At 45.8% G+C, this 27356-nt stretch overlaps 1 protein-coding gene across 1 annotated transcript; it reads right to left on the bottom strand.

Annotated features, from left to right (window-relative positions):
* Positions 1–201: 201 nt before the first annotated feature.
* Positions 202–19387, bottom strand: Stip1 (stress induced phosphoprotein 1). Its single transcript, XM_028771204.1, has 14 exons — positions 19235–19387; positions 15092–15301; positions 13806–13947; positions 13517–13658; positions 12020–12188; positions 8401–8527; positions 8206–8308; positions 7928–8048; positions 5295–5391; positions 4182–4306; positions 1858–1894; positions 1622–1725; positions 1244–1416; positions 202–673 (listed from the first exon to the last, which is right to left on the bottom strand). The coding sequence occupies exons 1-14, from the start codon at positions 19241–19243 to the stop codon at positions 601–603; spliced, it is 1632 nt and encodes a 543-aa protein (XP_028627037.1). The 5' UTR covers positions 19244–19387; the 3' UTR covers positions 202–600.
* Between the last annotated feature and the right edge of the window lie 7969 nt (positions 19388–27356).

Below are 27356 nucleotides of genomic sequence, written 5' to 3'. Positions count from 1 at the left end.
AAAGCTGATCAGCCTACAGGTAGGTCATCAGTTGTTAAGCAACACTTCCACCTAGTGGCCACCCTGACAAAACAGCTCACTCTTCAGCAACCTTTCTTTCAAGGCTTTCTAGAAAAGGCAGGCCACGCTCAGGCAGGAAGTGTTGGCTTCCAACTCAGCACTACTGTGTGTCTTTAGAGAAGAAAGTCACTGGAGACCATAGCAACATATAACCACGCCTGACTGGCTTGTTTTATTGAGGAGGGACGTGGGTAAGAACAAGTAAAGACAGCTGGGACCCTAGGTTGGGAAGAATACCCTCCCCTCCCCGTATGCACCCACTGCCCCAAATAAAAAATAACCAACTATAGGGGAGCAGCCGAGACAATGACGGGGAGGCTGGGGGTGGGCAGGGAAGGACACTCGGAATTGAGGGCAGCAGTGAAGAGACCATGCGTGTGCTGGGAGGGCCCAAGGTGGCGCTGGATGAGTCTGTCTTCCTTGTAGGCATGTATAAATATAAAGATAAGCCTTTCTTCTCCCCCCTCTGCCCAATGCTGCTCGCCACCGTCCCAGCTCGCCTTTCCTCATCGGCGAAGGGAAGAGGGGAAAATCAAGTTATCACCGAATTGCAATCAGACCCACATCCATCAGCTTCTGGATCTTCTGTGCTATTACAGGATTCTTTAAGTGTCTAGAAAAAAAGATGCAGTTAACTGAAACTTGTTCTTAGAGAGCTGCTATCTCCTTCCACCCAAGTTCCTTGGCTTGCAGAGTATTCTCAAAGACTCTGGTCAGGCAAAAGTCCTTTTCACCAGACAGGACAGGGAGAACGTGCCTATCCTACTGTGTGTCTGCATAGTTGAAAGCCTAGTATAAACACCCTTCCCAACAGAAGCTTTGGCTATCAGACTAATAGGAAAAGGAAGCCCATAGGCTCTCTGCACCACCACTGTTTTGTTAAGATTGCTGATTCAGGGCTAAAGAGATGGCCCAGTGGTTATTGATGGAAAGATGACTCAGAGCACTTACCTAAATCATACATTAAAAGACTGATAGAGCCGGGCGGTGGTGGCGCACGCCTTTAATCCCAGCACTTGGGAGGCAGAGGCAGGCGGATTTCTGAGTTCGAGGCCAGCCTGGTCTACAGAGTGAGTTCCAGGACAGCCAGGGCTACACAGAGAAACACTGTCTCGAAAAACCAAAAAAAAAAAAAAAGACTGACAGAATTCCCTCACTTCTCCAGCATTTCTACTCAACTTACTCGCTCAGAGCCTGGGGATCCTTCTGCATCTGCTCCAGGATGAGCCTCATGGCTGGGTCACTCATTATCTGCTGCACCTCAGGGTCAGCCATGGCCCGTCGCTTCACATCCTCAGGGCTATCGTGTCTGTTGTACTGTGCCATCATACAACGTTGGTAACCATCTGCTGCTTCCTACATTCCAGAAAAGACCAAGAGAGTGGCGGTCAACATGTTTGGCTCACTGTTTGAGCAGGTCCAAGACAACTGATCATTGACAAAGGGGAAAAAAAGGAGAGACATTAGAAACTGAAGCATTTGGGAAGGACACGAAGGACCACAGAAAACACCCAAAAGAAAATCCAATGGGGGTGATCCTTACAGGCCAACAGCAGCCCACCTTACAGCTGGAGTCCAGGTCTAATGCCTTTTGGTACACATCCATGGCTTTTGTATAGTCCTTCATGGCTTCCAGAGCAGCTGCTTTCCGTGTATAACCCTTGACTACAAATAAGACAGGTAAGACACCAACTCAGTAGTTTCTGAAGGAGATCCTCCCTTTCTGCCTACATGCTTCAGAAGCACTCAAAATCTCTGGGGACAATATCATGGCACAGGAGAAAAATGAAAACTTACTGAAGGTTGGCTCTAGCTGGATGCACTCTTCACAGTCCTAGGAAGGAAGAAAAGTAATTAGGTTCTCTCCCCTCCAAGGTGCACAGCAGCCAGCTACTATGCCCTGACTCTGCTGATCCTGTCAAATCCAGGCCCCTGGGTTCCTGGAGAGCAACTTAAAAGGAGAAAGAGTACCAAAAAGGACAGCTCCAGATAACCAACCCCTCAAAGCTGGTGCTATGATCAACATGAATAGGTAGGACACTTCTACCTGAGAGCAGGCATAGAAACAACACTCACTGCCTTAATTAAGAATTATGCTTGAAACTTTTACACACTTTGGACAAACAGAAAAATGTAAACAAATCATCTCTGGGTTCCAGATCAGCTAAGATTACATGAGACTTTTAACTCAAAAAAGAAAGCAGACAGCAAAGAACTACTATGTTCATGAATCAGTGCCTAGTCCAGCTGTTACCAGAGAGGCTGCTTCTGGCACAGATGGGAGTGAACGCAGAAACTTGCATCCCAACCTGTGTGAGACAGAGTCCAGGGTGGAGGACTCCACTTGGTCCCTCCTCTCAGACCTTGAGAAAGCTCATGGAAGAGGGAGGGGAAGAATTATGGAAGCCAGAGTGGCCAAAGATAGTGGGAGACCACAGCCGGAGGCATTAGCTAAGCAGGGCTCAAATGAACTGTATCAAATGAAGTATCAAGTGGTGGCAATCACAGAGCCTACATGGATCTGCACTAGGTCCTTTGCATATGTTATGGTTGTTGGTTTGGTGTTTAGGGGAGTCTGGTTCTCTTGCTTGCTCTTGGGACTCCTTTTCCTCCTATTGGGTTGCCTTGCCCAGCCTTGACGTAAGGGTTTGTGCCTGGCTCTTATTATCTTGTGCCGTGTTTGGATGATATCCTTTGGAGGCCTACTCTTTCCTGTGAGGAGTCAATCTGGGAGGTGAGGGGGAGAGAATCTACAGTTGGGATACACTGCCTCATAAGTTCATCAGGTTCTGATGTGACCCTTGCAGCCAGTGTGTTATGTACTGACAATTCTGAAATTTTGGTTTCTTTAAAAACTACAGAAATATTGTAAGAATGTGCTTCCGTTTTAATCCCAGGTGTGGGATGTGGACCTACTGTCTGAAGCAGCTGACTATGATTTGCCTTATGTTCTTACAAAGGCATGGTTTTGTTGGCTGCAGATGGTTTCTGCGATTGTGTGATGTTTGTTTAGGTGACTGGATACAGTTTGTTAGCAGTCATGCTCAGGGATCTCTCTCTTCTCTCCTCTATCTTTTCTACCCTATCTAGTAATAGGGGTGAAATGGTGGGGATGATGATGATAAAGCCTGGGAAAAAGAACCCATAAAGTATCAAAGTGCAGCTACAATGTTACTTTCAGGATACACCACAAAGATGATGGCACCAAAAATAAAACTTGAAGCCAAGCAGTGTGGCACATCTCTAATGAGCTCAAATTTGAAGCCAGCCTGAGCTTATACTAGTGAGACCCTACCAAAAAACACAATCAGGAGCTGATGAGCTGGCTGAGTCAAAGAAGTGCAAGCATGAAGACCTGCATCCACTCTCCTCCAGTGCCCATATAAAAGCCAGGCGTGGGAAGAGACACTTAAAATCCCAGTGCTGGGGCTCACTGGACGGAGCAAACCCTGCCTGCAGCAGTTGTGGAACCATCACCAACTGAGCACATGCACTCAGACACAGAATCAGGTGTTGTAACTGGCTATCAACTTGCCACTCAAGAGGCTGAAGGACAAGAATTGTGAGTTTGAAGCCAGTGTGGACTATTCTAAAGAAAATATGAAAAAAAGAAAAGGGGACTAGACATGGCTCAGCAGTTAAGGATACTTACTGCTCTTGAAAGGACCTGAGTTCAATTCCCAGCAGCCACTTAACTTGCAGCCATCTATAACTTATTCTAGGGGAGCCAATGCCCTCTTCTGACCTCTGAGGACATGAGGTTACATACCTGGCACACATATGTACAATGCAGGCAAAATACTCATACACATTAAAAAAAAAAATACAGAAAGAAAAACACTGAGGAAGAATGGGAAGGAAAAAGCCCCAGGAGATTTAGGGAGAGCACAGGAGCCACACAGACTTACATAAGCTCAACCACTGACTTTGAAGGGCTGGGGAGGTCAGGCAGACACAGGTCTCCAACTTCCCACAAAGACTACCATTACTGTCAACTTAGAATCTTACTAAGAACATTAACCCACTGAAGAGAGGACAAGAAAAAGAGGCTTGGCTCCCTGCAAAGGCTTATAGTAACTCCAGGTCTCACCTCAAGTAAACCCAGAACTCTCAGGCCTCACCTTGAGTGCCAGCTGAAACTCCAGGAGCTTGGTGTAGCAGGCAGCTCGGTTGCTGTACAGTTTGGCATCTCTTGGGTTCCTTTTAATGGCTTCTGTATAGTGCTTCATGGCCTGGGGGTAGTCCCCTAGATAGTTACATAACAACAACTTCCATTAGCTCAGCTGGCTTGGAACTGCAGCTGCTCAGGCTGTAGTGCTGCCTCAGTCTCCTGAGTATCAGGACTGCCATGTTCATTACCATGTCTAGCTAGCTAGGAATGATTTGCTTCTGCTATTTTGTTTATTTATTTGGTTTTTAAGATAGGGTTTCTCTGTGTAGATCAGGTTAGCCTCAAACTTAAGAAATCCTCCTGCTTGGTATAGGCTACCACCACCCAGCTGTTTCTGTTATTTGAAACAGGGTTTCCCATTGTAATTAGGGGTTCTGGAACCCCCCAGAGATCTGCCTGTCTCAGTCTCCCAATTGTCGGAATCACATGCATCTGTTTGTTTTTGAGACAGGGTCTCACTAAGTACCATCAACTGGCCTGAACTCTTTTTTGTCATCAAGCCTGGAGAACTCTGCCTATAGAGTTCCTGCTTCAGCCAGAGTACTGGGATTAAAAACACAAGCACCGGGGCTGGTGAGATGGCTCAGCGGTTAAGAGCACTGACTGCTCTTCTAGAGGTCATGAGTTCAAATCCCAGCAACCACATGGTGGCTCACAACCATCTACAATGAGATCTGATGCCCTCATATGGGTGTCTGAAGACAGCTACAGTGTGCTTACATATAATAAATAAATAAATCAAAAAAAAAAAAAAAAAAAAAAAAAAAAAACCCACAAGCACCTTCCTCCCAAAATTGGTAGGGTGGTTAATAGTACATGTCTTTAATCCCAAAATTTAGGAGGCAGAGGCAGATGGATCTGAGTTCCAGGACAGTCAGGACTACACAGAAATCTGTATCTTGAAAAAAAAAATATCAACATCCTCCCCAGAAGCCACAACATTTAGCAAAAAGAAGACTTTTATGATAGCCAAAAACCACCCTTCCCTCTCCTGCAAAGTACGCCTTGCAAGCAGGTGCAGAAGCCGCACACAGAGCTGAGGCTTCCTGGACAGCGCTGGTACCTTTCTGGAAGCATTCATTGCCCTTGTTCTTCTCCTCCAAAGCCAAGTCAGGGTTGATATAAGCCAGTCGCTCTTGTTCCTTCAGAATTTTCTCTGCCTAAAAAACAAAACACAAAACAAACAAAATCAATGACGACAAAAATTAGCATAGTAATTTAAACATCTAAACACTGACTATACTGAAAGGCCAAATTAGAATTAAAACCAAAACCTTTTTACATTTATTTATGTGTATGTGTACTTGTACACCACTGTCTGTGTGGAGATCAGAAACAACTTGGGGTGGTTCTCCCTCTCTTTGGTTTTTTTTTTTTTTTTTTGGTTTTTCGAGACAGGGTTTCTCTGTGTAGTCCTGGCTGTCCTGGAACTCACTCTGTAGATACACCAGGCTGGCCTCGAACTCAGAAATCCGCCTGCCTCTGCCTCCCAAGTGCTGGGATTAAAGGCGTGCGCCACCACTGCCCAGCCAGGTGGTTTTCCTTAAGTTCCCTAGAACATGAGTTCTGTGGATTGAACTCCAGTACAGTTGTCAGGCTTGGTGGTAAACACCGTAACCTGCTTGGCCCTTTGGGTGGCCCCTTATTAGGATTTTGCATTTCAGAGTTCTAGGGCAAGATTTTCATCTCATTCTTGGGCTGAAGATGTTGCTCAGTGAAGCACATAGGCAACACAAAAAATATATTTAAAAAACATTTCTCCTTATCAAGGTACACTGTTAAAACAGAAAAGTATTTGCATATGTTTGATTCAAAACCCAGCCCTACTTAGGTTGGGGATGCAGCTTAGGTGGTGGAGTTGTCTGTTTAACATAGATGAGGGCTCACAAACAATCACCAGTACTGTACAACTGTTGTGGCAGCCTATACCTGTGATCCCAGTTGTCGCAAGGTAGAGGAATATAGGTAAAATTATAAGGAGTTCAAGGTCATACATGGGAGGCCAACTTAAGCTTTGCAATTTTGTCTTGACCCCCATACCTACACTGTGACATATACCCAACCCCAAACGAATAAATGTGTAAAATGTAAAAACACACAAGAGGGCAGCTCTATGAAAGCTAAACATAGCACAGTATTTTCTCGAGAGTTAGTGAAGGACTGGTTGGGATCCTTCACTATATACTACCCAGGCTGGTTCTGAACGATACCCCAGAGTCTTGGATTCCAGAGTAGCTCAGAATACAGTCATGTGCTACAATGCTGAGCCTGACAAATCATTTTGTGAAATTACTCCCTGTGGTAGCTTGAATAAGAATGGCCTCCATAAGCCGGGCGGTGGTGGCGCACGCCTTTAATCCCAGCACTTGGGAGGCAGAGACAGGTGGATTTCTGAGTTCGAGGCCAGCCTGGTCTACAGAGTGAGTTCCAGGACAGCCAGGGCTATACAGAGAAACCCTGTCTCGAAAAAAACAAAACAAAACAAAACAAAACAAAAAAGAATGGCCTCCATAGTCTCATATATGTGAATACTTAGCTGTAGGGGTGGGGGAATATATGGGCTATGCAATTGTTAGAGGAAGTATGTAACTGTGTGTGGACTTTGAGGTTTAAAAAGCCCATGCCAGGACCAGTTTCCCTGTCTCTGCCTACATATCTGGATGTAGCTCTCAGCTACTACTCCAGTGCCTATGTGCCTCCCACCATGTCCCCCAGAATGATAAAAGAACAAAACCTCAGAAACTGCTAGCAAGCTCCTCAATGAAATGTTTTCTCTTGCTGGGCAGTGGATGTCTTTAATTCCAGTGCTTGGGAGGGAGAGACAGGTAGATCTCTGAGTTCAAGGCCAGCCTGGTCTACAAATAGTTCCAAGACAGCCAGGGCAGTTATACAGAGAAACTCTGTCTCAATAAACAAACAAACAAGCAGCTGCCTTGGTCATGGTGTCTCTTCATAGCAACAGAGGACTGAGTGCAAAACACTCCACTACATTATTTATTACAAATGGCATCATACTGCTCTGGCTACCAAAATAATGAGACAGGGCATCGTGGTGCAAGCCTATAATCCCAGCATTTAAACAGGCGGATTACTCTTGAGTTCTAGGCCATTCTGGTCTATATAGAGTTCCAGGACAGTCAGTGCTATATAATAGAGACAGACCCTGTCTTTTTTTTTTGTTTTGTTTTGGTTTTTCGAGACAGGGTTTCTCTGTGTAGCCCTGGCTGTTCTGGAACTCACTCTGTAGATAGAGCAGGCTAGCTTCTTTTCTTTTTTTTTTGTTTTTCAAGACAGGTTTTCTCTGTGTAGTCCTGGCTAGACCCTGTCTTAACAATAAAAGGAAAAACAAAAAGAAGTTGTAACAAGATTAGAACCTTGCTAACAGGCTGGGCGGTGGTGGTGCACGCCTTTAATCCCAGCACTTGGGAGGCAGAGGCAGTCGGATTTCTGAGTTCGAGGCCGGCCTGTTCTATAGAGTGAGTTCCAGGACAGCCAGGGCTACAGAGAAACCCTGTCTCAAAAAACCAAAAAAAAAAAAAAAGGAAAAAGAAAAGAACCTTGCTAATAGGTCCAGAGCATTTCCTACAAGATATGACCAAACAATAGGGCTAGAATCATTTAAATGACATGCAAGCAAACACCAACACATATAAAACAAAAACAGGTACATGATAGCCCTGTTCTTTTCAGACCCACCTGCTGGCACTTCTTGAGCACATCTGGGGTTCGGTGCTCTGCCAGAGACTTGTTGTAGAAATGGATAGCATCCTTGTACCTTTCTTCTTTGAAATAGGAATTGCCAATACGGGCATAAGCTCTGATGAAGACAAGAGAGAAAAAGCAGAGTCAGAAACAAGATCAACCCTCAAAGAAAATACAAACTGATTCTAAACAAAGCTGGCTAAGCAGCCTAGAATTGCGGCTTTCAACAAGGGTTTCAGGTCCCAGCATGGTGGGTTCAGTGGTAGGCATACTTGGCAATCTGCCGGTAGTCCTCTCGGTTCTCTCTGCCCACTTCAATGGCCTTCTCACAGAGCTCCCGGCATTTGTTGTAGTCACCCTTTTCAAAGTGCACAGCTGCCATGAAGAATGAGAACAATCAAGACAGTCCTTGTTTCTTCCCTCGAGAGTGCCTAACAGCTCTCTTGACCCTGGTTTCTAAGCCTCACCTGCTTGATTAGTTATGTAAGTCATATTGGTAGGGTCCAGTTCCTTCGCCCTGTCATAATGCTTCAGGGCCTTGTCAAAATCTTTCTTCTTGTAGGCATCATTTCCCAACTCCTTTTCTTTGAGTGCCTAGATGGGGTTGGAAAAGGTGCATCACTACCTGCCAGCCAAGTGCATGCTCTGTCACAGGGTCACTTAGCACGTGCCCCAACATTACCAGAAGTAAGTCCTCCCTCATAAAGGTCTCTTCAGATACTAGTCAGAGTCAAGTGAGTCAGGGCTCTAGTGTACTTTATCTGACTCGTTTTTCCATCTACTCTCTTAGATCTTTACCAGGCAGCAGAGGGCTTCTCTGAGAGAGAGGAAATCCTCTCAACTCAAAGCAACTGAAGAAGATGGTATAATTTGGTGTCATGTTTTTGAGAGGCAGCCACAAGCTGGCTGTTGTGGCTATCTTGAGATCTTGGCTATCTATTAGGGAACACAGGCACAGTAAGAAGATCAGAAAGGGCCAAAGGAACAGCAGGAGTCTTCAGAACTGCTCTCTCCACCCACACGGAGGGCCTTTTTCCAGCTGAGGCACCCTGAGCAACCAGCACTCACCCATTTAAGAGTACTAAATTTGGCAACAATCTGCTGTTTCTGACTATGAGAGGGGAAACACAATTCTTTAGACACATGTCTCTTGCTCTGGAAGAGCATCGCCAAGTGGACACCCACCTGAAACCATATCCCATCAGGAGGCCAAAGCCTCGGGACTGATGCAGACACCATACTCTGAGCAAAGAAGGGCCTATTACCCCTCACAATTCTATCTGCTCTACTCAGTGTTCATGCTGACAGCACATGAGGAGGGTCCATCGTCACTGCTGAAGCACTCCAATACCCTAGCACTACTAGGAAATGGCTTGTAAAGAGCAAACATACATTTCAAACATACACTTACAAACAAAACAGAGTCTCCCTGTGCAACACAAACTGCTACCTCACAATCCTCCTGTCACCACAGGAATTCTTTCTTTTTTTGGTTTTGTTTTCTCTCCGTGTGTGTGTGTGTGTGTGTGTGTGTGTGTGTGTGTGTGTGTGTGTGTGTTTTGAGACAGGGTTTCTCTCTGTAGCCCTGGCTGTCCTGGAACTCACTCTGTAGACCAGGCTGGCCTAGAACTCAGAAATCCGCCTGCCTCTGCCTCCCAAGTGCTGGGATTAAAGGCGTGCGCCACCACTGCCTGGCTAGGAATTCTTCCTCATGTATTTTATATATCTATGTTCCTGGCGGCTAGAAAACTAGATCAGCAATTAAGATCACTTCTTTCTTGCTCTTGCCAAGGATCCAAGTTCAGTTCTCAGCACCCATAGCAGTTCACAACTGCTCATTGTTAACTCCAGTCTCAGAGGATGACACCTTCCTGTAACCTCCATAGGTACTGGCATGCATGTGGTGCAGATAAACACAGGAAAACACTCACACACATACAAAACTCTGGAGGGGGTGAGTGGGTGTTCAAGACAGAATTTCTTTAATAAGAGGCATGCACAACCAAAAAAAAAAAAAAAAAGTTGTTGCTACAAAAACAATTTTTTTGGTTGGTTGCTGTTTATTTTGGTTTTAGGAGACAGTTTCTCTGTGTAGCCCTGGTTGTCCTGGATTGCTCTGTAGAACAGAATGGCCTCAAATTCAGATATCTGTCTGCCTCTGCCTCCTAAGTGCTGGGAGATAAAAGGTGTGTGCCACCACTGCCCAGCTATGAAGGCAAAGGCAGGTGGATCTCTAAGTTTGAAGCCAGAATGATCTATAGAGCCAGCTCTAAGATACCCAGGCCTATGCAGAGAACACTTTCAAAAATCAAACTTACTTTAAATTTTTATTTTTTAACTTTTAAAACATGTATTTTAGGTGACTGACAAGATGGGTCAGCAGTCAGGACCACTGACTACTCTTCCAGAGAACCAGGGTTCAATTCCCAGCACCACATGGTAGTTCACAGCTGTCTATACTCCAAGATCTGACATCCTCACACAAGACATACATGCAGGCAAAAACACCAATGAAGGTACTTAAGAGTTACTAATGGTTGTATATCATCAAGTGGGTGTTGGGAATCAAAACTGGGTCCTCTGAAGAACTGTTGGCATCCTTCTAATCTCCACCTAACAGTTGCAAAATATTTAGTTCTCTTGTACCATGTAGATCTCAACGACAAAAATCAGGTTGTTAAGCTTGGCAGCAATGCCTTTTCCTATTAAGACATCTCACTGATCCTCTGATGTATTTGAACTTTTTTTTTCCCTTTCAGGCACAATTTCACTATTGCCCAGGCAGGTCTCAAAACACTTGTGCCTCAGGTGATGCTCCATTCTCATATATTCTCATTCTCTCTCTGTGTCTGTCTGTCTCTCTCTCTCCCTCTTGGTTTTTCGAGACAGGGTTTCTCTGTGTAGCCCTGGCTGTCCTGGACCTCACTCTATAGACCAGGCTGGCCTCGAACTCAGAAATCTGCCTGCCTCTGCCTCCCAAGTGCTGGGATTAAAGGCGTGTTTCACCACCACCCAGCGTGATCTTTTATTCTTAGCCACTCAAACAACAACAGCAAGCTCAGCACATACCATATACTCAAAAATGGACTAGAGAGCCAATTAATCAGTTGGTAAAGTATTCACCTAGCAGGCGCAGGAATCTGAATTCAATTCTCCAGAATCCATGTAAAGAATTAAGCCATAGAATGACAGCCCTGGAGAGCTGGCTCAACAGTTAAGCACTTATAGAGGACCCATAATGTTGTCTTACAACCACTTCTAACTCCAGATTCAAAGATCTGACACCCTCTTTTGGCCTCCATGGGCAATAGGCATGAATGTGGTAGTTTAAATAGGTATGATGTCAACAGATTCATGTGTTTAAATACCTGGCCACCATTAGGTGGTGTGGCCTTGAGGTCTTAAATGCCCAAGCTCTGCCCAAGTATGAAACACTCAAAGTCTCCTCCTAGCTGCCTTCAGATCAAGATGTTGAACTGTTGGCTCCTCCTGCATCATGTCTGCCTATATGATGCCATGCCTCCTGCTATCATGATAATGGACCAAACCTCTGAAACTGTAAGCAAGCCCCAATTAAATACTTGACCTTTTTTTTTTCAAAAGAGCTGCCTAAGTCATGATGTCTCTTCACAGGAATGGAAATGCAAACTAAGACAAATGTGGTGCAGAGACATACATGGGGAACAAAACACTCATACACATAAAGTAAAAATAAAGCACACACTTTTAATCTCAGTATCCAGGAGGCAGAAGCAGATAGATCTGAGTTTAAGACCAGCCTGTTCTATGGTAAGACCCTATCTCAAAACTACCAACCAACCAAATAAAACATAAAAACTTACTAATTCCAGCAGTTGAGAAGAGACTCATCCTAAGTTTAAGGCCAGCCTAAGATGCATAATGAAACTTTCTTAAGTTTCAAACCCAGGGCCCCATGCATTCTTGGCAGGCACTCACAAATTGAAGTATACCCCTAGCTCCAAACCATTTCTCAGCTACCATCTGCAGACATACCCATGTTTACTTTCTAATCAGTTTGGCATTATGTAAATGTGTGATAGTTTAAAGGAGAAAAAAAAACAAGACCTGTTTCTTATTCTCTGGAAGATCTTCTTCCATTGGTTCTGGCTTGGCCTCCTTTTTGGGAGGAGGTGGGGGTGGGGGTGTTGCTGCCTCTTCCTCTTCATCCATACTGCCCAGATCAACCCCAAGGAGAACACTGAGAGTAGTCATGACCCGGGGGTCTTGTAGTTTCCTAGATTGATCAAAAGAAAGAATAGGCTGGAGAAATGGCTCTATAGTTAAGAAGGCATACTGTTCTTGCACAGACTCAAGTTCTGTTCCCAGCACTCATGCTTGGCAACTCCCAACCTTCTGAAATTCTAGCTCAAAGAGACACCTCTGATCTCAGGCACCTGAACTCACACATGCCTGCCCATATGTAGACAACAAGCATATATTAACTTAAAATAATAAAAACTGAAATTTCAAGCCAGGAGTAGTAGCAAACATCTTTAATTCCAGCACTTTGGAGGCAGGCAGATCTCTGAGCTTAAGACCAGCCTTATCTATAGAGGGAGTTCAAGGATGGCCAGGGTTACACAGAGAGACTGTCTCAGAACAAATAAAAGTTAAAATAAAATAAGGAAATAAATATTTTTAAAGAGAAATGAAGGTTTGGAGAGATGCCTCAAAAATTAATTATACCAGAGCCCAGATCCCAGCACTCATATCAGGTGGCTCACAAACACTGTAACTCCAGCTATAAGACAGGGGAAAAACAAAAAAACAAGAACTTTTAAAAAGCCAGCTACAACGGTGCATTCCTTTATTTTGGCACTTAAGAGGCAGAGGTAAGTGGGGCTCTAGTTAGGGACTGGCCTGATGTACATAGTGAGTTCCAGAACAGCCAGGGTAATGTACAAAAACTCCCTAAAAACAACACAAACAAAAAGCAAGAAAATCATCCAAGTAGCTGGAATGAGAGATGTGTACTACCAAGGCTGGCTTCTACAACTGCTCCTTACCTGTGCACTTATTAACAGATTCCTATATGTGGATGATTCTTACCTACTAACATGATGAAAGCCAAGAGTACAGCTCAGAAACAGCATTTGCCTAGCATGAGTAAGGGCCAGAGTTTGATCCTCAGCATTACAAAAATAAGCAAAGCTAAAGTTCTAGGAGAGACAGGGTTTCTCTGTTTAGCCCTGGATGTCCTGGAACTCACTCTGTAGACCAGGCTGGCTGTGAACTCAGAAATCCACCTGTCACTGCCTCCCAAGTGCTGGGATTAAAGGAGCACGCCCAGCTCCGACCTTTTTTTTATAAATGCAAATTACAAAACCCGTCCTACTCCGTGGTCCTTATCAGAGAGCTTCTGTTAAGAGTTCCTATTGTCAACGGGTGGTGGTGGCACACGCCTTTAATCCCAGCACTTGGGAGGCAGAGGCAGGCGGATTTCTGAGTTGGAGGCCAGCCTGGTCTACAGAGTGAGTTCCAGGACAGCCAGGGCTATACAGAGAAACCCTGTTTCGAAAAAACAAAAACAAAAAAAAAAGAGTTCCTATTGTCTCTACTTACGTGCCCAGGTCTGAAGGCTTGTTCTGTAGCTGCTCTATTAGTTCCCTGTAGGTGGGGTCATTGAGCAGTGTCCTTGTCCTAGGATCATTCTCTAACTTCTGGTACAGATTAGGCAAGTTGAAAGGATTCATGAATTTCCTCTCTGCCCAAATGAAAGAAAGTGCATTAGTATGAAAAGCTAACTTCAGTCTCCATGATATCCAACATATCCTACCTACCTTCACTTTGGGGAGGATGGCATTGTTTTAAAAATTAATCCCATTACATAAAAGAGAATGTGAGTACCCACCTGCCAACCTGGCCTCCATGTTCTGCAAGCCCTCCTTAAGCTGCAGATTATTGGCTTCATGTTTTAAACCTTCTTCATAGGTTCGTTTGGCTTCTTCAAACCGGTTTAGGAACTCAAGGGCTGCTGCTTTTCTTGAATAACCCTGAACAGCCCAAAAATTATAGTAAATAGAGGTCATACAGAAGTAAATTCAGATCAACTCAAAGAGCCTATTAGGGTTTTGTTTTTATTCATTTAACGCATAAGGGTGTTCTCCCTGCGTGTGTATCTGTGCACCACATGTATGCCTGGTATCTACAATGGCCAGAAGATGGCACTGGGTTCCCTGAGAGTGGAGTTAAAGACAGTTCTCATCCACCATGTAGATGCTGAAAATTAAACCCAGGTCCTCTGGAAGAGCTACCAACGGTGTTGTCTCACCAGCCCTCCCTTTTTTCCTAAGACAGGGTCTCATGTAGCTGTGGGTGGCCTCAAATTCCACCTGTCTCTATTTTCCAAGTGTTGGGATTAAAGGTATATGCTACTCTGGTTGGCCCTCCTGCCATGTACTTTTTAGACCCAAGGCCAACCAGCAAATAGGGAAAGGATACATCAACACTGATACTAAAAGAATCCAGACAAAGGTGCATAAATCTCCATGCAACCCATGGTCACAAACTGTCAAGTTTATTTAGCAACGCTTCATTTCATTTCTTTTCTTTTTTTTTTTTTTTTTTTTTTTTTTTTCTTCGAGACAGGGTTTCTCTGTATAGCCCTGGCTGTCCTGGAACTCACTCTGTAGACCAGGCTGGCCTCCAACTCAGAAATCCGCCTGCCTCTGCCTCTGCCTCCCAAGTGCTGGGATTAAAGGCGTGAACCAAGACTGCCTGGCGTAATGCTTCATTTCTTATCTGCACAACTAATAAAACCTGTCTTACAATTGACAGTAACAAACTTGAGAAGTAAGTGTTCTTGCTTCAAGGGGTACCTTCAGACAGGGTAGGCAGGAAGGTCCTAAGGAGCAACCTACAGTCAACTAGACAGGTCAGGAGGGCCTGCTAATTAGGAACTACAGACAAGACCCAAAGTTTTTTTTGTTTTTTTTTTTGTTGTTGTTTTGTTTTTTGAGACAGGGTTTCTCTGTATAGTCCTGGCTGTCCTGGAACTCACTCTGTATACCAGGTTGGCCCTGAACTCAGAAATCTGCCTGCCTCTGCCTCCCAAATGCTGGGATTAAAGTCGTGTGCCCGGCAAGACCCAAGGTTCTTAGAAAACCTGTGCAGAGTGCAACTCTTCATTCAGCTTACCTTGCCCCAGTCAGGTTTCAGGTCAACAGTCTTACAGCCGTCCTCATAGGCCTTCTGGTAGTCTCCTTTCTTGGCGTAGGCTGCAGAGCGATTGCTATAGAGCACATGGTTCTGGGGATCTAGTTTAATTGCCTCAGAGTAGCATTGTAAGGCATCATCAATGTTCCCAGCACTCAGGGCCTTATTGCCCTTCTCCTTTAGCTCGTTCACCTGAGGAGGAAAGGCAGGCCTCAGTACAGCTTCACTCCACAGAACTGAATTCTCTCCCCTGGGGTGTTAAGACTTTACTTATTCTTCTGAAGTATCAACTAGCTGGCCACTACTGCTCAATAAGAGAAAAATGCTAATCCAGCCATGTTCTCCTATACCTCTGGAAACTAGCAGGGAAAACAAAACAGGCACGAAGACTTCTCTGTCCTCCACTGGTAGAGAACTCGGCCCCTCTAGTGCAAACTGGCTTACTGTGAAAAGCAAATTCATTTGTCAAAGCTTTCCAAAGATCTGAATTGTAGCTGGAGATGGCTTAGTAGTTAAGAGCATTGGCTGCTCTTCCAGAAGACCTGGGTTCAATTCCCAACACCCTCATAGCTTGCTCATGTTTATCTGTAACTCCAATTTCAGGGCCTCTGATACCCTCACACAGATATACATATATATGTGCGGGCACAACACCAATGAACATAAAATTTTAAAAAATCTGAATGGTATATTGAACGTAGGAAGAGCTGAACATGCTCAGATACATGACTGAGCAGACAGACACATGGTGGCACACACCTATACTCCTAGGACTGAAGGAATCTGACTTCCAGGCTATATAGAAACCACTGTCTCAAAATCGGGCCCCAATGAAATTAAACAAACAAACAAACAAACAAACAAACCCCAGGCCTGACAATCTAAGTTAGATACCTGGATAGTAAAGGGTGAAAAAGAACCAACCCCACCAGGTCACCCTGTAATGGCCATATGTGCACATGTGCACACATGTTCTCATGCCCTAGAAGCTCCAGAATAAGAGGATCCTGTTCCTCTGTGTTCATTATGGCTCTAGTGCCATTTCCCTTTATCAGCAAGAGCCAAAAAAGACTTACTGTGCTGACCCTGAAGGGAAGAGCTAGTCCCCACCAATGTTTTATATTAATCTATCAGGAAGACGGTAAGAGAATGAAGACAAATATCATCCAATCCTATTCTCTCCATTTCCAAGGAGCTTCATAACATGAAGGAGACTTTGCCTAAGCAGAGTATTAACTTTCCTTTCCCCTAGTCATCACAAAGCTGCACCTCCAGCCTTTCCCCCTTCCCCTTCTTAACATTTTGTGACAGGGTCTCAGTTTAATTTTCAAAGGCTAGCCTTGAACATGAGATCTTCCTGTTCTGGTCACCCGCTAGCTGAGATTAGAGGTCTAAAGGCTTTTCTTTTCATTATCTGTGTGTGTGTGTATGTGTATAAAGGGTTGTTTTTAGTCATGTTGACCTACAGAAGGTCAAGAACTTCACGCTGCAGAGCAGTGGTAGCCCATGCCTTGGGAGGCAGAGGCACCCACTGAGTTGCAGGCCAACCTGAGTTCTAGGATACCCAGGGCTACACAGACACTCAATCTCAGAAAAATAAAACAAACAAACAAAAAAAAGAACAGCAAAAAAGCAAAAACCCTGCATATAAGCTAGCTATGGAAAAAAATACAACACACTACTACCACCGATTTTCCAAGACAGGGGTTTTCTGTGTAGCCCTAGCTGTCCTCGAACTCAGAGATCTGCCTGCTTCTGCCTCCTAAGTGCTCAGATTAAAACTATCACAGGCTCACAGCTCCCTTTTAAAGCCAAGCATAGCGTGAACATGAGTGGAGTAGGATGTATACTTTGTCACTGGGATGGGCATGTAGCTCACGTGATAGCCGAAACACCAGGTTGGATCCCAGAACCAAGCATGGTGACATATACCTATTACTTCAAGCCTTATGAGGTGGAGGAAGGAGAGTAAGAAGGCTATCTCTTGGCTTATACAGTAAATGTGAGGCCAGCCAGGGATACAAGAGACCTAACTCTAGCCAAGACCAAACCACTGAGTCAAGCAGTATTGAAATGATTACAGCACCTACTATGAAACTATCACCTACTCATGATTCAAAAGACTGACAAAGAATTTATTTCTTTCAAATGCTTTTAGAATCTCAAGGCACACCAATCAGAAACTTCCATACAACAGAGGTCCCAATGTCCATGTACACAGTGTTTGCCCTGTAATCTCAACACTTAGGAAGAGGCAGGGGACCATGTTCTCAGGGAAGGAGGATGATGGGCAAGCAGAGGTAAAGGAAAAGACACAAAACTGCCAAAATGCCATTCCTTTACAGGAAGGCCAAGGGAGAAAAAGTACACACAGTACACAAATAAAAATACATCCTTGTTTGCAGTCAGGGTCTCTCTATGTAGCTACAGCTGAGCCATAACTCCACTATGCAAAGGTGTAGATCCATCTACCTCTGCTTTCCAAGTGTTGGGATTGAAGACCTGAGCCACCACACAGGGCATTAAAAATAATGTTTCGGGTTTTTTGAGACAGAGTGTCTCACTATGCAACTCTCTCTGGCAGTCTGGTTACTTATCAGCCTACCTCTGTCTCATGAGTGCTGAGATTAAGTGCATGCACCACCATGCCCAGCAGAAATAAATCTTAAAATGTAAACTATGTGCCACTGTAGGAGTTACCTGAAGGAGTTCTTCTCTTCAAACGTACAATTTTCAATATTCAAACTTATTTGTGTGTATGCTAGTGCACAGAAGTTGGAAGTCAAAGTCTCCTCCTCTACTGCTCTCCACCTTATTCTGAGACAAGATCTATCAATGAACCCAGAGCTCACAGACTGGCTGGGGATCCTCCAGTCTCCCCTCCCCCGACATTTTACTAAAAATCTGAACTCGGGTCTTCATTCTTACACACCAAACTCCTTATCAGCTGAGCCATCCATAAGCTCAACACTCAAATCTGCCCAATCTTACTGTAAGTTTGCAGTCCTGGGCTCAGCCATTCCCTTACTGTCTACATCAACACTTGCACACTTGTATAATGGCTGGCAGGATTTTTTTTCCCTGAGGAAGGTGGGGAGGATGGCTGTGGTAGACCACAGCTCTGAATTCTCCAGGCCTTGGGTTTGATCCCTAGCACTACACACTAAATGAATGAATGAATGAATAATAAAGGAAAATAACCTCTGTTGTAACAGAGCAAGGTGCTGCTCATTCCAAAAAGCATTTCTCTTGTCTGTACTGCAGCCTATCTATTCCAGTCACAACTTAATTACTCCAAGGGTACAAAAAGTTGATTAACCTCTCCATTTAATCTTACTAACAAGAGAGGCCCCATGGTCCCTCACAGTGGGTATTCCAGAACAAAAGGTTTCACTTTATACATCACAGTAAAAGTAGTAAGTTGTGCTCTTTTTTGTGTGTTTGGATGAATCACAACGGTTCAACGACAGCTTCCAAGGTAACAAAACCTCTCCAGGCCTCACAGATGCAGGCCACTGTGGCCTGAGCTAAGTCACCAAGGTAAGGACAGCCTCTCTCTGCGCCCCAGATGCTGAGCGGTACAGGCAGGGACTTCTAGCTCCTCGCTATCGGCTCACAACTGTCTAAAACCACTAAATCCTGTGTAATCGGGAACGGAATTTTAAGGGTCAGATCCTAAGTCACCCTACAGTCACCAAGAAAAATTGGGGGAGGGGAGACATATGTATCTGGAGCCTCAGGAAGACTGGGTGACACTGTCCGCGCCCGCCTTCTCCGCACAGTCGCGCGGGCCCCTTTCCCGGGCGCACACAGATGCCGTGTACCCCGAAGGCTGCCGGGGTAATCGGTCACCGGATCCCTCCAAGTTCGCAGCGGCCGACCCGGGCCTCCCCACGCTGAGGCGGCCCGGCACACAGAAGCCTCGGGGCCGGGCCGCGGCCCGGCCTGTTCCCGCTCCACTCGGCGGGTCGCGGGGGCGACGGGCGCTCGCCATTCTCCCCTCACACGCCCGACCGCGGCCCTCACGCCCGCGCCTCAGCCGCGCGGCCCGGCCCCCGACCACTCGCTTCTCCCCGCCAACAGGCCTGCGCTGCCCCGGAGCCCCGGCCGCCCCTCCCCCTTCACCTGCTCCATAGTCTGGCCCGGAACCCCGTTGAATCGAATTCGTCCGCTCCGCGTTCCCAACCGCACGCGCCGCCTTCTGGAACCTACTAGAAGCTGCCGGGACCCCCGGGTTACCGCCCCTTCCTCGCCCGCTCACTGGTTGAGCGCGTCCAGGAGGCTCTGTGCGCCTCTACTATTGGTTTAAAGTTCAGTCAATCATCTTGACTTCTCGTTGATTGGTTTTCTGCGGATCTTCTCTTCAGCCCTGCCTCCTCTGCACCTCGGGATTGGACACTCCGCGACAAGCCCCGCCCATTTCAGGGCTTGGCTAACTGAGGGAGGAGCGGGTCTTGACGACACGGATTGGTTGGCGAGTCCGTCCATTGTAACTGACCTGGCCGCGCCCATTGGTCCTGATCTTTCTGGAAATTTCCACAACTCTCATTGGGCTGAAGAACTCCTAGACGGAACCGCCTTTCAGAGGAAAAAGTCAATTGGGTGGCTGGGTGGGGAGAAATTGGCTATACTTGATGCTGATTGGTTTAGGCCGCTGCCCTGTAAGGGTTTGCTCGAGCTGGTGGTGCGTGGGAGTCGAGCATCTGGCCGGGTGTAGCCGAGCGACACTACAGCGTTATATCGGCTGTACTCCGTTAGCCAGCCTGCGTGTGTTGGCCGGCGCTTCCTCACATCCCGGCTGTTAGGCCGCGAATATTCCTAAAATGTATAATAGGCCTGCGCTGAATGTTCCCCATATGCTGCGGGCCACAACAGGCCTCGGCTTTGCCGGCAGAGTCCCGGCTGGCCGGCTGCTTGTCCTTAGTGGAGCCGCACACCCTCTAAACTCAGTTGCAGACTTTGGTCACCGCGGCCTGCCTTTGGTTTCAGGCTTAGCGTGTAGTTTATGGAACAACAGAGACTGATAACCAGCGGTCAGGACAGGGCTTGGATGAGGAACTTGGGCTCTGTGGTGCTCTGTCTATGCCAGGAGCGCCAATGCACATCCTCTCCATCCGGCTACCCCTTATGTGCTCGCTTATATCTACCTAGTACTTTCTCCTGCCTCGCTTAAGATCAGAGGAAATGAGCGGTGGTGGCATACAGCACTCAAGAAGCAGAGGCAGGCGGATCTCTGAGGCTAGCCTGGTCTACATAGGGAGGTCCAGGACAGCCAGAACTCTCCATACCAGGACTATATATCCATAGCAGAACCCCGTCTCAGGGAGAGGGAGAGTGCTGAAATTACAGGTGTGAGCCAAATGTGGCAAGAGTACTTTTTGAGCCCAGCAGTGGTGGCGCACGCCTTTAATCCCAGCACTTGGGAGACAGAGGCAGACGAGTTTCTGAGTTCCAGGCCAGCCACAGAGAAACCCTGTCTCGAAAAACAAGCAAGCAAAGTACTTTTTGGGTGACTGGAGATTGAAAGAAGGGTCTTGTCTGTGCTACACAAGCCCTCTACTCCTGAGCCTCCAGCCTTCTGTTTGACAAAAAAAATACAAACGTTACAATTTTTTTAAATTACGAAAGTCATGTATAAAGAGTGCACGACCAAACTGGCCATGGTGGCGCAGACCTTTATTCCCAACACTGGGATGGGGGTGGGAGGTTAGGTGGATCTCTGTGAGTTGGAGGCCAGCCTGGATTACAAAGTGAGTTCCAGGACAGCAAGGGCTCTGTTATACTGAGAAACCCTGTCTGGAAAAAAGAAAAAAACAGAGACACCTCCAACAACAGAAAAGTGCACGACTACAATCCCAAATTTTGGGAGTTGGAAAAAGTGGGCCCATCAGAATTCAAGGCCAGCCTAAGCAAATGAAAAAAAAAAAAGAAGGGAAAGGAGGGGGAAGGGAGGGAAAAGGGAAGAAAGGGAAGAAGGAGAGGGAAGGGAGGGAAAATAGAGAGGGGAAAGGGAAAGAAAAAAAGGGAAAAGGGGAAAGGAAGGCAAGGCAAGGCTGAGATAGCTTGAAAAGGTGGTAAAAGGTGTTTACTCCCCAACAATGCAAGGCAGGCAATCTGAGTTTGATCCCCAGAACACACACACAGAACTGATATCTGATGTCACAGGGTTTTCTACTCACAACTGTGGCACAAGTGCTTCACACTCATCATGAACGATACTTTTTCTTTTCTTTTTTAGTTTTACAAGACAGGGTTTCTCTGTGTAACAGAGCTGTCCTTGAACTCACTTTGTAGACCAGGCTGGCCTTGAACTCAGAGACCCACTTGCTTCTATCTCCCCAGTGCTGGGATTAAAGGGATGTGCCACCTTGTCCAGCTATGACAATGTATTTTTTAAAACCTTAAAAAAATGACAAGAGCCGGGCAGTGGTGGCGCATGCCTTTAATCCCAGCACTTGGGAGGCAAAGGCAGGCGGATTTCTGAGTTCGAGGCCAGCCTGGTCTACAGAGTTCCAGGACCACCAGGGCTACACAGAGAAACCTTGTCTTGAAAAAAAAACAAAACAAAACAAAAAAACAAAAACAAAACAAAAAACAAAACAAAAACAACAGATAGAGATCCAAAGAAAGGCAGAGAATAACTGAAGACCCCTTCCACTGACCTCTGACCACCACGTATGCACTCACACATGAAAACCTAGGCATGCACGGGCACATAATTTAAAAAATCAAGGTGTGAGTCTTTAGATGGAGACTGTTGGGACACTCTGAAGCTTAAGCTTCCAGTGTCACAACAAAGTCACACTGAACACTGAGAAATGTGAGCTCTTATTAGGTCCCACCCCTCTGACATGAGCTGTGCTAGGAAAGCCCATGTCCCCTTCTCTCCTCTCAGGTCCCTTGAATCCAGCAGAGTCACTACAGGGGCATCTGGCCCTGTGCATACCCTGTGTGACTCAGGCCTGTGTTCCAAAATGCTGCTGTCCAGGATGAGGGCAGGAAAGCAAAGGCCATATCTGGACTCAGTGTGAGACCAGCGAAGCAAACACCCAACTTGTACAGTTGCCTCTTAATGGCAGTGTGGTGTGCGGTGAACAGTGCTTGTTGTTTAGAATTCTGAGAGACCTTCCACTGCTAGAGAGAGGAGTTGAGATAGCTCTGGCTTCCTTCTTCCACTGAGGACATGGTTCTCTGGTTCTGACTCCTAGGTCTCCTGCAAAGAGGCTGAGTCCTGATGAACTGGGAAAGTTGGAGGAGAAAGAAAAGAGGGGGAAGTTCTCTTCAGTTCTTGTGAACCTGCACGGAGCACCAGGTCCTCCCTGTGCCAGATGCTTGGAGGCCCAGAACAATGGTAATTATCTAATCACTAATCAGACAGCCGAGGGCAGTGGGGGGGCAGGGTGTCTCCACCAGCCCCGTGGTTATAAATACCATCTCAAATGACTCCTAGCATTTCAGCTTCCCAACTCCCAGGCTTGTCTGACTACCTGCCTCCTGATTTCTTTTCTTCATGCCTGGCAGACACTTCCAGGAATGTAGTTCAGGTCCCATAATTATGCTCCAGCATGGGAGTCCATCGATGGTGACATCACTAGACCTCCAGCAGTGTTATCTGGAAGCTGAAGGTTTGTTTGTTTGTTTTGTTTTTTAGACAGGAGAGTTCTAGCTGTGTAGCCCTACTGTAACTTTGACATTGGAATCCTTCTGCCTCAGCCTCCCAAGTGCTGCAATCACAGGCCTGACCCGCCCTGCCCTGCTCGGCTTTCTTGAGTCTCCTCATTCATACCCCTCACCCAGCCCAGCTAGAGGGGCCTGGCACCTCCTCCTCTGATAGCAACAGAGAAAGCTGTGTTGACTTTCTGATGTGGGAGTGAGTAAGAGGGACAACTTCCCAAAGTGTTTCCCAGCCTGTGCTCCCAGGTCATGTCTTGTCAGGCGTGCAGCAGGGCAAGGGATAGATGGGGACTTATATCCTTCAGAAGAGCACTGAAGCGAGGCTGGCTGCCTTGGCCCTGGCAAACAGGAGCTCAGGATTCCCCTCAAAGGTTAGGGATTCACACCATCTCTCAACTGGAGACCACCGCGTGTGGAGGGAGCCTCAGTTTCTAGGGTAACGTTTTCTGACACTGGTATGTGTGCATGAGTATTTGCCTACATGTGTGTCTATGCACCATGTGAGTCTCTGGTGCCTATGGATACCAGAAGAGAACATCAGATCTCCTTGAACTGAGGTTGTAGAAGATTGTGTGCAACCATGTGAGTGCTGGGAACCAAAAGTAGGTCCTCTGCAGGAGCACAAGTGCTCCAGCCACTGAGCCATCTCTTCACCATGTCTTGGCCTTTTAAAAAGGTCTCTTTTTTTGAGACAAGGTAAGTATCATTGGCTGACCTGAAACTTGCTATGTAGACTAGGTTAGTCTTCAACTCACAGAGATCCATCTGCCTCTGCCTCCCAAATGCAGGTATTAAAGGTACCACCTCACCAGGTCTTATAAAAGTCTTTGAGACAGTAGCTCTTGTGTCTGAGGCTGGCCTCCAACTTCTAATCCTGCTTCCATCTCCCGAGAGCTGGGGTTCCAAGTGTGAGCTACCACATCTGTCTCAGCCATTTAACTTCATTTTTATTTTTTATTTATTATTTTGTGTGTGATGTATGATGTGTTTGTGGGTATGTGTGTGACAGAGCACATATTTGGATGTATGAGTGTGTGGATATGTGAGCAGAAGCCAAGAAGAGTGTCCCCTCAGCTGGCTCCCCACATGGTCACTGCTTGTTTGTTTGTTTGTTTGTTTTTGTTTTTGTTTTTTTGAGACAGGTTTTCTCTGTGTAGTTCTGGCTGTCCTGGAACTCACTTTATAGACCAGGCTAGCCTCGAACTCAGAAATCCACCTGCCTCTGCCTCCCAAGTGCTGAGATTAAAGGCGTGTGCCACCACCGCCCGGCACTGAATTTTTTATCTTATCATCCAGCAAACCTGTACAGTGCACCCAAGTCATCCTACAATTTTATTTACTAGAGAAGAATTCTGTTCTTTGGATGAAAATAAGCAAACCAGGGGCTAAGGAGTTGGCCCAGTGGTTAGGAGCACTGGCTACTCTTGCAGAGAACCTGGATTCAATTCCCAGCATCCACATGGCAGCTCACAACTGTCTGTATAACTCCTAGTCCAGAGGAGTAAGCACTCTCTTCTGGTCTCTGTGGTTAACAGACACTCATGTAATACACAAACATGCATGCTGCAAAGATGCTGCAAAAAAAAAAAGGCAAAAAATTAATTTAATACATTAAAAAAATAAATCTTTAAAACAAAACAAAATGGGGACTGGAGAGATGGCTCAGGGGTTAAGAGCACTGTCTGCTCTTCCAAAGGTTCTGAGTTCAATTCCCAGCAATCACATGGTGGCTCACAAGCATCTGTAATGGGATCCAATGACCTCTTCTAATATGTCTGAGGACAGCTACAGTATTTGCATATAAACAAACAAACAAACAAACAAATCTTTAAAGACAAAGGTAACTGGAAGGTAAAAACAAACTGTTGAAAGTTGTGACTTCCATACAAAGGATGTGATGCTCACATCCACACTAACACACACACACATACACACACAGAGAACAGAGAGAGAGAGAGGGAGAGAGGGAGAGAGAGAGAGAGAGAGATCACATAGCAGGAGAACAACAAACAGGAAAGACTGATTGTCACTCTCCATGAGCACATGCACCCACATACACATATGCATATACACATTTGAGTAGGTAGACACATACACACACACACATCACACACATATATATGTAATAAATAAGTTAATAAATAATATACCTTTACCTTTCCATTTCATTTCTCAAAAAACCCACATCAAATTATATATTTTTATTGTAACTTTCATTTTAGATGATTTCTCCTTATGTGTATGAGTGTTCCTGTTTCCATGTGTCTGCACCACCTGCATGCGGTGACTACAAAGGCCAGGAAAGGATCTTGAAACTGGAACTATGGACAGCTGTGGGTGTGAGCCACTGCCATACAGGTGCTGGGAATTGAGCCTGGGGCTTCCATAAGAACAGGTGCTCTTAACCGCTGAGCCACCTCTCCAGGCCCAATTGCAACACAATCTTTTCAAGCCGCTGAATAATAAGTTCAAAATCCAGCAAAAATCAAGCCATATATTTCAAGGCCAGCTTGGTCCACACAGCAATTTCCAGGTCAACTGGGCCAACACAATGAGAACCGTGTTTAAAGAACCAAAAAAACAAACAAAATTTTTTTTTTTTTTTTTTTTTTGGTTTTTTGAGACAGGGTTTCTCCTCTGTGTAGTCCTGGCTGTCCTGGACCTCACTCTATAGACCAGGCTGGCCTCAAACTCAGAAATCCGCCTGCCTCTGCCTCCCAAGTGCTAGGATTAAAGGCATGCACCACCACCGCCAGGCAACAAAAATTATTTAAAAATTTTTTTTTGTTCACTTTAAACCATTTGTCTCATAAACATCTACCTTTGCCCAGGTGGCCTCTGGGGTGGGGGTGGGGGTGGGGCAGAGAAGGGCAGAGATGGCCTCTCTCAGCCAGTTTCTCCCTGCAGCCAGAGGAAGACTGCCTAGCCACATGGTGACAGACTTTCACAGGCACCTGGCATGATCCTCAGGCACCCTCCCTCATGGAAACAGGGTAGCAGAAGGACACCCTGTGCTGGGTAAACCTGCAGTTTACAGCTGCAAGCCGCCCTCTGTCCTTACTTGCATACCTCTATAATGACACACAACACCATTGAAAAAAACGAGGACAAAACGCACTGTGGCAGGCAGGTAATTAAAGAAAATAGGGAGAGAGTGGTACAAGCTGTATGAGGGCCCAATGCAAATTGTTACCACCCAGAGATAGACATTAAGACCTGGAGCGGGCAGGGACAATAAGCAGAAAGATGGCTGGGCCACGCCTGAAAGCCTCAGAAAAACAGTTGCATGGGGTTTTGCTTGCGTGTGTGCCTGTCTCTGTGCGCACCTTTGACTCTGTTATCATTACATTTGATTAATTTATGTATTTATTGTGTGTATGGGGTCGGGGTTGCAAGCGCCGTAGTGCACGAATGGAGGTCAGAGGACAACTTGTGGGAAGAGAGTTGGTTCTCTCCTTCCATCCTGTGGGATTAGGAGGAGATTTGAACTCAGGATTTCAGGCCTGGTGACAAGCCCCTCCACCAGCTGAGCCATCTCACGACCCCACTTTAGTTACGAAAGGCTCTTTACTGAAGTAGTACACCATTTTGGCCAAGCTGGCTGACCAGCTGTCCATTTACATTGTTGGGGATTTGAATTTATGTCCTCATGCCTTCAGAACAAGCACTTTTATTCATGAAGCCAACTCCTCAGCCCCTTGTGTTTTGTTTGAGCCCAAGATGAGTCCTGTGACCTGTGTACCTGAAGATGGCCTTGAATCCCTGGGTTTTTTCATCTCCATCCAAGTGCTGAGATTACAGGCAAGCCCCAGCACATCTGGCTCTGACTGGTCTCAAAGTTGTTTGTGTTTGTCTTAGACATTTTTTTTGTTTGATTTATTTGTATGTATGTGCACAGGTTCCATAGCACACACACAGAGGTCAGAGACAACTTGCAGGAGTATGTTTCCTTCTTCTATCATGTGGGTCCTGGTCATCAAGTTTGGCAGTGAGCACCTTTACCCACTGAGCAATTTCATCATCCCATTCGGGATGCTGAGGACTCAAGTCCTTTGTGTGCATAGCAAGAATGTTACTGAGTGACCTATCTCCAGCCCTTGAACTGGCTTATTTACTCTATTTATTTGTTTTTTTTTTGTTTTGCGACAGGGTTTCTCTATGTAGCCCTGATTGTCCTAGAACTCCCTATATAGATAGACCAGGCTGGCCTCAAGCTCTCCGAGATCTGCTTGCCTCTGCCTCCCAAGTGGTGGGATTAAAGTTGAGTTCATCACACCTGGCTTTGAATCTAATTTTTCTTTTCTCTCTCTTTTTTTCTTTTCTTTATTTCTTTTTTTAAAAATTTTTTGTTTGTTTTTTCAAGACAGGGTTCCTCTGTGTTGTTCTAGAATTCACTGTAGACCTAGCTGGCCTGGAACTCATAGAGATCCATCTGCCTCCTTCATTACCACATCATAGGAGTGCTGGGATTAAAAGTGTGTGCTGCTGCCACTGCCATCTTCATTGTCCTGTCTTTGACTCCCTAGTGCTTTTTCTTTGTTTGTTTGTTTGTTTGTTTGTTTGTTTTTTGAGG

Source organism: Grammomys surdaster, unplaced genomic scaffold (genome assembly GCF_004785775.1).
Source record: "Grammomys surdaster isolate TR1022 unplaced genomic scaffold, NIH_TR_1.0 205, whole genome shotgun sequence".
Classification (NCBI taxonomy): domain Eukaryota; kingdom Metazoa; phylum Chordata; class Mammalia; order Rodentia; family Muridae; genus Grammomys; species Grammomys surdaster.
The sequence above is the reverse complement of the archived record's forward strand: the minus strand, read 5'-3'. Positions and strand labels throughout refer to the sequence as shown.

What these genes read in the sequence shown, in the direction of transcription:
- Stip1 (XM_028771204.1), bottom strand. An exon ending in CAATGAATGCTTCCAGAAAG is followed by an intron (nt 4,307 to 5,294) that starts GTACCAGCGCTG and finishes GTAACTATCTAG; the next exon opens with GGGACTACCCCCAGGCCATG. An exon ending in AGTTTCAGCTGGCACTCAAG is followed by an intron (nt 1,895 to 4,181) that starts GTGAGGCCTGAG and finishes CTTCCTTCCTAG; the next exon opens with GACTGTGAAGAGTGCATCCA.